This window comes from Bactrocera neohumeralis, chromosome 3 (genome assembly GCF_024586455.1).
Source record: "Bactrocera neohumeralis isolate Rockhampton chromosome 3, APGP_CSIRO_Bneo_wtdbg2-racon-allhic-juicebox.fasta_v2, whole genome shotgun sequence".
NCBI lineage: Eukaryota > Metazoa > Arthropoda > Insecta > Diptera > Tephritidae > Bactrocera > Bactrocera neohumeralis.
In genome coordinates this window covers 31525026-31536607 of record NC_065920.1, presented here as the reverse complement: position 1 = coordinate 31536607, position 11582 = coordinate 31525026, and the positions used below count along the sequence as shown (strand labels likewise).

Here is an 11582-nt window from a genome sequence, read left to right as displayed (position 1 = left end):
AAGCATGAACGAGTGCGGAGCCAGAGTATTAGCAAAGTCGCAAGAGCATAAAAGAGAATAAAGAAGGCTAGTAAAACGTGATAGAAACGGCGCAGGTGAAAAACAACGAAGGGAGGCCAGTAAGTGATTTGTTTTTTTCTTCTTCTACAATAAATAGTGCTTTAAAATAAAATAGAAAAATGTAAACGACGAGAAAAAATGCCAACAGCAAAATTTGTAACGGTTAAAAAATTTTGCAAATCATTTTTTGAGCTCACAACAACAATCAAATGTAGTAGTTTTAGTTGAGAAGCGTGTGTGCAAATATACGGACCACAAGTCAACGAGTAAAATATTTTAATGTGCCACTGCCACGGCTACTACTACATACATACTTACATACATACTAATATGCATAAATATATTGTACGTGCAACTAAGCAACTAATCAACTAACTAACCAACCAATCGTTAACCAAAAGTCAAATCAATCCTGTATTGTTAAATTTTGTTAATTTTCTCATGAACAGTTTTCGCACAAATGCAATTTTTTCGGTGTCAATAATTCGTCGTATTGTGGTTTAAAGCTCGAGTTTCGCTTTTCTTCAAATAATAGCGTATTTAATGCAACGTACATCAAGGATGAAGTATTCAAATGTGTGCTACAAAATGCAGGCAATCATTTCAACAAAGCAGTTCAAGCAACAGCACTCAATACGACAGCCCTCTGGAGCGACCACCACCCACTCGTCCTCGTCGCCCACACCCATTTTCACTTCGTCCAATTCAGGCAATTTGTGATCGAAAACTACGCTGTTTGAAAAAATGAGGAAAAAGTAAGATTTGCATGCCTTTGCTAGTAAAAGTACTGAGGAAAGTAATGCCTTTAAGTCCAAGGACTTAAAAGGCCTCGAACAGAAAGTAATCAATGCTCGTAGCAATCAAATATTCTGTGCCATTCCCCACTATTTTGCATTATTTTTTATATTTTGTGATTTCGTGGCCTCTAACCTTGTGTCCTAATATGTCTTTGTAGTAGTCGGCTTAAATTCGTTTTCATTCATTTCGTTTCTAATGTTTGCATGGGTTGTGTTGTGGAGCAAACCGCAACATTTTGTTATGTCACACCCGGATGTGTGAGGTTAGTGCTTGAAACAAATATTTTACTGCGCGATTGCACAAACACAAATATATTGACACAGAAGACAGTGGAAGCAAAAGAAGGAAATTATATCATGACACATAGCTGCAATTTTTAAGCTATTCAAAAAAATAAAATCATTTGACTCTTATAAATGATATTCGTATTGGCTTCACTGTCTTCCTCATAATCTTATAACATGTAAATGTACTTTTCTCATCTCATTAAAGTGTTGATTTTATGTCAAGTTTTAAATACATACGTATATACAATGTATAATCATCCATACATATATACAATTAATATTATACATACATATGTACATACATATATAGGAAAAATAAAATTTCAGGGGGCGTCTGAAAAAAAAATCAGCTTGTGAAATAACGGGCACCCTAATATGTACATATGTTTATACATATGAATTTTAAATCTTTTCTATTTTCCCTTAAATTGTAAAACCAATAAAGAAATAAGTAGAAAGAAGCAGCATCATACATTAAATTTACACAGCTGCTTCATTTACTACATGTAATTATCCTCTTGACTTTTGTCTAAATACTATTAATAGTTTGTCTTCATATTCATTTAATACTTTAATGCTTTGTGTGTAATGCATGCTAAAAGATCTCATATTCTTTCCTAATTCAGATATAATTTATTTTAAATAGCTGTTTTGGACACACTTTCCTAATTTGACACTTGACATCCTGATTTGTAGATACAAGTACATGTGTATACTTGTATATTAAAAGATTAAATCTAAATTCAGTCACTAATTCCACTACACTGATATTCTTTAGTTATGTTTAATAAACTTATTAAAAAATTATCTATGTATATTGATAGAAATGTTAGTTATTGCAAAGCATTTTAAAAATGTGTGTAATGCTCAGTGTACTAGTAAACGGGTTCCAAATTATATCCAATTTGAATTGTACACGTTCCTAGTAGATCACTGTATCAGAACTATAGCGATTTCCATAGTTACTCGTTGGTTAAGCGCACGTTGGGGACAGTCTCGTTGACGTTCTCCGCAACGAGTATCAAGAAATAACAGCATAAAGAAGAACATGTAAAAAAGAATTTGCGAATTTTCAGAACTGTCAAATACTGTGTCATTTGGTCGAGAAGAAAAATCTTAATGTGCTAGTTTTCCACTCGATTTGGTAAAAGTAGAATAAATATATTATCATATTTGAGGAAATTACGTACAAGTGACTGATAGTGGTTCTATAAACGATTTATTTTCAATTTAGCGAAAAAATCTTAAAACGCGAAGCAAGTATCGTTGACTGCATTTCGGTATGTTGAATATTGTACAGGTGTGTGTACGTGGCGTGCGGTGACCGAGTACTGTTATGTCAATAATTAAAAAAATTCAAAGAATTATGAGCATAGTATTATTATAATGAGCTACTTATACTTGGTGAATTAAAAATGGTCAATTGTTGCCTTGTATGTGCCATTTGCTGGTGAAATTATAAATTGAAGTTTTTTTTTTATAAAATGCTTAGAATATTTACGTATCTTATTTCATTGTCTTCCGAAATTTCAAATCGGAAATTCAAGGAACAACAGATTTCAAAGCATTCATTTGAAGAAATTGATTTTTTATACATTTTGACTGGCGTGTTTGGCCTGCTGTCACTGCCGTACTCCATGCAAGTATGTATGTTAGTGCTTAGCTATATGTTCGAATATGTTTGGATATTTATTCAAACTCCTCGAAGGAGCCGGTCTGTTGGTACTTCAGCAAAGGCTACATAACTTAAATAATATAGCACCAAGTGGCAATTAGGGCGATAAGGCACGAATTTGCATTTAAGTTCCTTCAGTACAGACAGTGACTGAGGCTTCGTTATATGTACATATGTATATTATAGCATGTGTTCTTATATGTACCCTGATTGCGTTGTTTTTGTGCTTTAAAATATAAAAAGGCCAAAAGGGCAATGACTCTTGATTACGAACACTAGAAAATTTAATATTTTTAAAACTTCAATCATATTTTAGTTAATGCTATAGTGTCTACATATGGGCTTTCACCTATTCAACTTACAGATATAAAAGCGCATTAGAAGCTAAAATATATAATATAACGTTTTTTTTTACATATTCTCTTTCGTTAATTGACAACTTGCAACTTGCAACTTGTACTTTATGCTTTTTTTATATTTTTGCGCACAGCCATAATTTTACCAAAACAAGATGCAAATGATCAATTACCGAAGGGGAATATGCAAAAAACTTTTATATATTAGGTATTATATTAGGCAACTGAAGTTCTCGCTGTTTTAGAAATGCATTGTTCGAAATATCCATCGATAGTAACAACTTTTTCCAGTCTTCTTGGCAAAGCTCGAATACCATATCTTTTGATGCTATGCAAAAAAGTGTGGTCTTGTGACTTCTTAGCCAGACGCATGTGCCATCGAAGAAAGCAAATAATAATCAGACGAAGCAATATCTCTCTTGATATTAAGGTCATAAGGAACCCCAGTTCCTTAATTCTGAATCATTCCCAGGGCATATAGTCGCTTTAAAATCGTTTGGAGGGTCACTCCCAAAACTGAAGCGAACCATTCTTCTGTTTAACTTAACCTATTTAAGTGTACACCACTGTACATACATATGAAGTATATCAACCCAAAAACCACTAAATTCATAAATTTTAAATTAAGAACAAAAAATTAGAAATTATTCAATCTCAGTTTTGTTCTGAATGGCTGAGTGTCATATATCGTTCGAATTTTTGGTTCCATCCACCGAAAGTAGCTCTGTTTACTTAAATTGGGTACATTTTTTCCAAGTAAAATATTATTGTGCTGAAAACTTACAATTATTTCACTTTAATGTGTAATTTAATATTTTTATCTGGAAATGCATTAGCGTTGAATGTGACAATAACACAAAATAAACACTTTTATCGCTGCAATTTGAGAAATGGTTCTTGGTGGCAGTGGGGTTAATTAAATAATTTACAACAACAACAACGGAATTAAAAAATTTTGAATGCGAGCTCAATCATTTATCACTAAATTAGCTTTTACAGTGACAATAACAACGACCTACATACATACATAGTAGATATATAGGTACAACCCTCGCCTACATAAAGAGATTGAGTAAACAAAATCAGACTCCACATTTTTTTATACCCTGGACAGGGTATATTCAGTTTGAAGGAAGCCTCGGAGACTGTTTAATGTGCATGCTTCTTTGATTTATATATATATTTTTCACTTTTATATCCACTAACACTTCAATAATTTCTTTTATACATTTACCTATATCCATTTTATCACTTCATTAATTCGTTTTTATACATTTGTGGCAAATAGTGCAAAACTAATTTTAATTCAATATTTAACTTTGGTTCAAATCCAAAATTCATAAAAAAATTCCATCCGCTTTATAAATCCCGGTGTTGGATCGACCAGTGTAGGACCTGCCATGGTTATTTGCTTTGAAGCGCGACCGAAGGCAATGTAGACAAGAACTCTACGCGAAAAACTAATAATGTGCAATTTTTTCCTACCATTGGCATATTATCTGTTTCCTTTACCGTTTTAGTTCCTTTGTAAAATATGTAGAAAACGTAACGTCATTATTTGTTAGAATGCACCCCTTTGTTGTAAACAAAAATAATTGAACAAAAGTTAAATATTGAATTAAAGTTATTTTCTTTACTATTTAATATAAAATAAACGTGTAGAAAGGAATTAATGAAGTGTTGTGTAGTATATAAAAAGTTAGAAATATAAGTGTAAAATTCATTTTAAATGAAAGAAACACGCACTTTAAATAGTTGTATTTTTAAACTTTAATTGCAAATATCTCAAAAATCATAAGTGAGTGGCAACTATACTTATATGTATATTAATGTCATATATTGTCTTCTCCTCCACTAACCATACATACCCATTTTGACCCCGAATTCGGCGAATGCTATTCTAAAATTTACCCACTAGTTCCTCAGATTTTGAGATACATATGAATCTGAAATTTTGCACACCTCCTTTTCTAGTTCAAGTCGGACATTTACAGCATATATGTACATACTTAGCTGTCTAACTAACTGACCGATCAAAATCAAGTTTTGTTATGGAAACTTTTTTATTTGTGAATGGTATTATAGTTTCGTTGCAACCGAAGTTAATGTTTTTTCTTGTTCTTGTATTGTCTTAATAATTTTGTCAATTTATTTTTGATAAAATATATACATACATACATATGTCTGGTAGCAGTCAGTTATTTACTTCAATCAATAAAATAAGTTGGATTCTAAAGGTCTTATGATTTACCTTCCTCGTTAATAGATTTTATATAAAAGATAATAGCTGATTATTACTAAATATATTTTATAAAATATATGTTTGTACAGTAAAAAAATCTGTGTCAGGTGTGAGAACTGTTATGATTACATTTACAAAGTGAACCGATACCTTATAGAACATAATACGATTAATTAAAAGAAATGACTGTATTTTGACTTAAAGTTGGTGTGCTTCAGTTGATCTATAAAATATAATTATTTGTTAACATTTATTATAAATTAATTTTTAAGTTAAGCCTGCTTTTTGTATTTGTGCTCATTTAAACAGAATTCGGGTAAATCAAGTTTGGATTTTTTGAAAGGAATAAATATGTTTTTATGCATACGTCTACATATGTGCAAAAGCTTTATTATATTATACATACATACATATGTATGTTCTACAAGTAAAGGTTTGAATGACATTTCTTTTTAATTTCAGGTGCTTTCCCAATAGATTTGAGCGTAGTAACCAGAATGCAATAATTTCAAGTGGAAACGTGTGCGGCTTAGTGTCTTTAAAAGTATAAATCGAGAAAGCACAAGATATTTCTATCACGTGTACCCAAACACGAGTGCTGCAGTATACATCACTGCTATAGATTTGGGTGAAAATAATACACAGGAAACAATTTACAACCGCTCTGCGAATTGCACAGTCAATTCAAAGTTTAAGCCAGATAACGAGTAGTGTCAGCTTAGTTGCATTGCAACGACTAATTCAAGAAATTATCGGTTGGTTGCGATTTTAATAGAAAGATAGAAAAAAGTATACGAGTTGTGAAAAAATTAGTAATAATTTATAAGCGACTTTACTGCCAAAACGTCGACGAAAAATACAAGCAAAAAATCACCAGCAATTATTGCTGCTTCAGGCCCGACAGCAGGTGGTCGCCGATCGAGTAAAGTGGTAACAGTGGCAGCGGCAGCAGCATCATCTGCTGCTAAAACAACGGCAACGACGACAACAACGGCGATTCCATCGTCATCAGGTGGTGGTGCAGGCACTGGTGCTGGTGTGGCGTCAGGAACAGGTGGTGCAAGTGGTGGTGGCGGCGGCGGTGGTGCACACAGTCGCAGTGGACGACGCAGTCATAGCAGCACTATACCGCAACAGCAGCAGCAGCACACTATTAGCAACACCAGAAGCGGCCACAACATTAAGACTAGTGCGAGCCGCAATAGCAACATTCGCAGTTCTTCGTCCAATAGCACAATGGCATCGTCCAATCACCGTGGTGGCGGAGGTGGTGGCGGTGTTGGCGGTAGTTCGGGCCTGCAAATTGGCTCGGCGTGGTTTCAACGCAAAATCAATTTACGACCACAGCATCGAGGTGTTCATTTAGTCACAGAAGAGATACTCCGACAGATGCCCGAATTAGGGCAGTTTTCAGTGGGATTGTGTCACGTGCAAAGTAAGTAAATTTCGCTTATTAACTATTCAAAGAAAGACTCTTGCAAGAGACGGAATGTGAAATACATATTCTTGTGCTTTATATAAAAAATATATTATAAATTGAACAGAATTTCCATTAGCTACCACACTTCGGACCATACTTTAATATTACCATATATACATAAATATGCCAGTTTAACATTGCAATAAAACATTTTATGATTTGTAGTAATGAGGTTTCCTTAAAAGCCAAAACCGACTTTATTGATTTGTTGTCGTTGAAGTATTTACTTCACAAGTGGCAAATAAACTAAACTAGTTCTACTTATTAGGGAGTACACACGCAAAAACAACGCCTCTTCAAGCTTATGTGACATGCATCGTCTTTTTTTTACAAACATTAACTTATTGCTCTAACCATATCAGGAGACAAGTATATCAACTTGTATTTTGCATAGTGAAATTTGTCTTCTTAATTAAAACCGTTGTCCAAAAAATGACTGATATTCTCGTTCAGCTCTTCATGTTCTAGGAGACCCTTGTTATTGCTTTCTAAAGACATTTACTTTTTAAACTTACCTAAAAAATCGGAAAATGAGAAAAAAAAAGTAGAGTTCTATTATGTACCAGTTGAATTAGTTATAGAAACCGGATGATTTTTGCTGGCTGACCAGGTTCAGCAATGAACTAAATGCGTCAGTTAATACAAAACTGTGAGCGGATAGAAATTCCAGATAGGCGCTGTTGCTCCGGCCTTTCACTTTCAAACACTTTGAAACGCCTCTTCAAATTTCCATGTAACTTCAAAAATATTCACCGGAACGATATGATTCTGTGTGTATTCTTAAATATATGTTTGTATGTACATTAAGAAAATAAAATAAAAAACGAGTTAAGAGCACTTTACTTCATATTATTTCGTAGAATAGCTAGATACCTACGATTTCCGGTCTATATTATTTTCCACAAACAGTTTTTCCGTATTCTTCAGTTCTTCCATTTTTGGCAACAAAAAGTTGAGCATCGAACGATAGCGATCGCCATTCACCGTAACGTTGCGTCCAACAGCATCTTTGAAAAAATACGGTCCTTGATTCCACCAGCGTACGTGCATTTTTCGGGATGCATGGGCAGTTCTTGAACGGCTTCTGGTTGCTCTTCACCCCAAATGCGGCAATTTTGCTTATTTAAATTAAAATTTTGTGCGATTATGTAGACCATTTTGAACCGAACCTGATTTTGAACCTTTTGTCTGCATTTACGTTAAATATTAAAATTAAAATTGTGTACCAAAACTCCAAAGGCTTGTTAAAATATGTTTTTAGATTTTATTTTATTGAACTCACACTTCTACAACTTTTTTTTGGCGTTCTATACGAAAATCCATTCTCTACGACTATTTTTCGCTCATCCACTAACCTGTTTATCGTCTTAAATAGCAAGGTCATTACTGATTACAATTGGGTTTTCTTTTACTGTACGTAAAATTGTTTGGAATTTGAAGTGATGTCCTTGACAGGATAACAAAATTTGGATCCGTTCGGGTTACGTAGAAACGACTGGGAATGGGAACGGACGCAACATTAGCACTAAAACAGTCTCCATTGACGGTTACGTTCTCACTAGCATCATTTTTGAAGAAATATGGACCGATTATTCCACCGGCCCACAAACCACACCACACCGTTGCTATATTTTCTTCACTGCGTGTTGGACGTGGTCTATTCGGTAATGAATGCTTGGTTTTAAGATGGATGATGGTTGAGCGAAGCGCGCCAAACACATCCTTTACAGAACATGAATTTTCGTAATAAAGTTGAACCTTTTGTAAATCTTGTTCAGGCGTAAGAATTTTCATTTGAAATTAGTTTACTTTTGGATTTCAAATTTTGAATTTTTGGATAAACGTAAGCCTAAAATCAATGACAATATACGAAGACATCAAATCGGCGTAGAGGAAAATTAAATGCCAAATACTTATTTCACTTTGTTGAATACACTTTGATCATGTCATCGTGTTCAGTTGTATACGAAATATGATTTCGTATTTTTTTCCACTAATCTGTCCGTACATAAAATACACTGGGTCCATGACATATGTACATATGTATATATGTGTGTACGTACATATGAAATTTAGCGCCGTTTTTATTAATCGATTGTGATTGTTTCGGTGTTGACATATTCGTTCTTATGAGCAGACGCTTACCCTAAAATTTATGCCTTCACATACTATTTAGTTATAGTTTTACATTGCTGTGACTGTAAGTGTTTATATGTATGTATGTATGTTATTTGCTCATTACACTTGCTCCGCAACTCAATCCAAAACCATTCGGTGCGACTCGGTCGCGGCAGTGAATGAAATTGAGGTTTTCATATGTTGTCTATCATCCCGTGCACTTCGTGTTGCTTCGATATTATTTCAAGTTCTGCCCTCTCAGCCCGTCTTCATCTACAGCATATATGGGATTGTTATTGCTGCTGTTGCTTAGTCCTTTTTAATTTGCTCTTTAATTCTACCGACTAAACAAAAATTGAGGTCAAGCTTGGTTACGGATTGTGCTGTGCTGTGCTGCAGTGGAGCGAAGTGTGGCACAACTCTTGGTATAAGAGATAAAGGCATATGGCAAGGCCTTTTCAAATGTCTTTTATGTATTAACTTTTCGATTTGCGTTTTTGTTTTGTTTTAGTACAATCTCGCTTTGCATTGTTATTTGTAGTATTATTAAATTCAGACTCAACATTTCTCGCAAGGCTATTTTAGCTCTTGCAACGAATGGGTGTTTGTAACACTTTCATTGATTTCGAATAAATATAGTCAAGATTATTTCTCAAACTATAATATTTTGGAAAATCTTATAAAATATTAGAATATAATGGAATATTTAACGTTTTAAAATAAAAATAATTTCCCTTATTGAAACTACTTAATACACCATAAACAGTTACCATGCTGGGCTATATAAATATTCCAAATAGATAGTTGCTATACATAAATTGTGACAAAAAAGTACCCGGAAAATGTAATTACATTCAAAAAAATATATTTTGCTAAGTTGGTAAGACTGTAATTAATTACTATGAGTGTTTCACGAACCTGACGGAGCTTTTGGTATTGCTCATCGTCAATTTACACAGCCGTATTAGTTTTGCGGGGATACCAAATTCAGACGTAGCGGCATAAATGCAGCTCCTTTCTTGCGGCTTTGAAATCGACGAAGAGACACACCACCTCTCCATCCTCTGTTCACCGGTCTTTTCTAAGATGTGGCGCTTGGCGAAAATGTGGTCAGTTGTTGATTTTCCCGGCCTGAAGCCACATTGATATGGTCCAATCAGTTGACGTTGGGCTTTAATCTTTCACACAATACGCTCGATAGGACCTTATGTGCGATGTTGTGGAGGATTATCCCACTGTAGTTGGCGGCGATTGTGGGGTCCCTTTTTTGTGGATTGGACAGAGCACACATCGTCGGGCATGCTTCGTCCGAACATATTCTACAAAGAAGCTGGTGCATTCTCCTTATCAGTTCTTCGCCGCCGCATTTGAATAGCTCGGTCGGCAATCCATCGGCCCCGCCGCTTTTTGTTCTTCAGACGGTTAATTGCTATTTGAAACAATATTAATATATGCGAAATACAATTGAATCGAATTCATAATTTTTAAAAACCATGACACAACTTCTGATGAGTCGACGCTATGAGTTTTCGAGAGAAAGGTTCTGCGAAAGTTATATGTTTGCGTTGTTGGCCACGGCGAATATCGCACTCGATAGAACGATGAGCTATATGAGATATACGACGACAGTGACTTAGTGCAGATAATTAAGAGACAGCGGCTGTGCTGGCTAGGTCATGTAGTCCGAAAGGGATGAAAATACTCCAGTTCTGAAAGTTTTCGACGCAGTACACGCCGGGGGAAGCAGAGAAATACCTCCAGTCTGTTGCAGAGATCAGGTGGAGAAGAAACCTGACTACACTTGGTGCCCCGAATTGGCGCCAAATTGTTAAAAGAAGAAAACGATTGGTGCGCTGCTGTTAACTCAGCTAGTAACTGATCTTAATCAGATTTTGATTTCTAGGAGCGGGTCCTGGGAATTTGGTAAACCAAATGGGTAAAAAAGTTTCTGACTCATAAAATTTTATTTAAAAGTGTTTTTGAGTTATTTTTTTGGAGATTTATGGCACTTACGTACACTCCTAGATCATGTAAGTCTTCAAAAACAATTCGCCTCGATTTTCTCAACATTTGAACATCGTTTGTGGCCCTATATGTAGGTGTGTTCCTAAATCTATTTTATTTATTGTTGTAATTACAAAATAAAAATGACATTGTGACCACCGAATGGCAACTCTGCTTGTTAAAAGAGTGAGTAATTGTGCGTGCTAAAAAAATTAAATAATTTCGGTGGAGAAAAGCAGAAAATTGGCAAAATCTGTTCATCAATCCGAAGAGTCCAAGGCGTGGTGTTCAGGTGTAGTGGAGTGCAAAAGCAGCGACAGGAATAAAGGGATGTTAAACTTATTCCAGTGTGAGAGCGCCTCAAAATTAGCGTTTTTTTATAACATTTTCCATTATGGCCAGATTGAACAAAATAGCAATTTTTGGGCATTTATCAACCCAATACCCAACATGGAGTACGAATAAAAATTACTAAATATTGGTTATTTTTTATATGGAAAACCTATTTAAATATTTTTAAAGAATATTATAACAACTGACTTTTGTCCTTTCAATACCCAAT

At 34.6% G+C, this 11582-nt stretch overlaps 1 protein-coding gene across 1 annotated transcript in view; it reads left to right on the top strand.

Moving 5' to 3' along the window:
- The first annotated feature begins 2214 nt into the window (after positions 1-2214).
- Positions 2215-11582, top strand: part of LOC126753118 (UPF0047 protein YjbQ-like) — a 36539-nt gene continuing 27171 nt past the window's right edge. The window contains exons 1-2 of the mRNA XM_050464301.1: positions 2215-2788; positions 5881-6853. Coding sequence (XP_050320258.1) covers positions 6655-6853 — 199 coding nt within the window. The 5' untranslated portion in view covers positions 2215-2788; positions 5881-6654. The remainder of the gene's footprint in view (positions 2789-5880; positions 6854-11582) is intronic.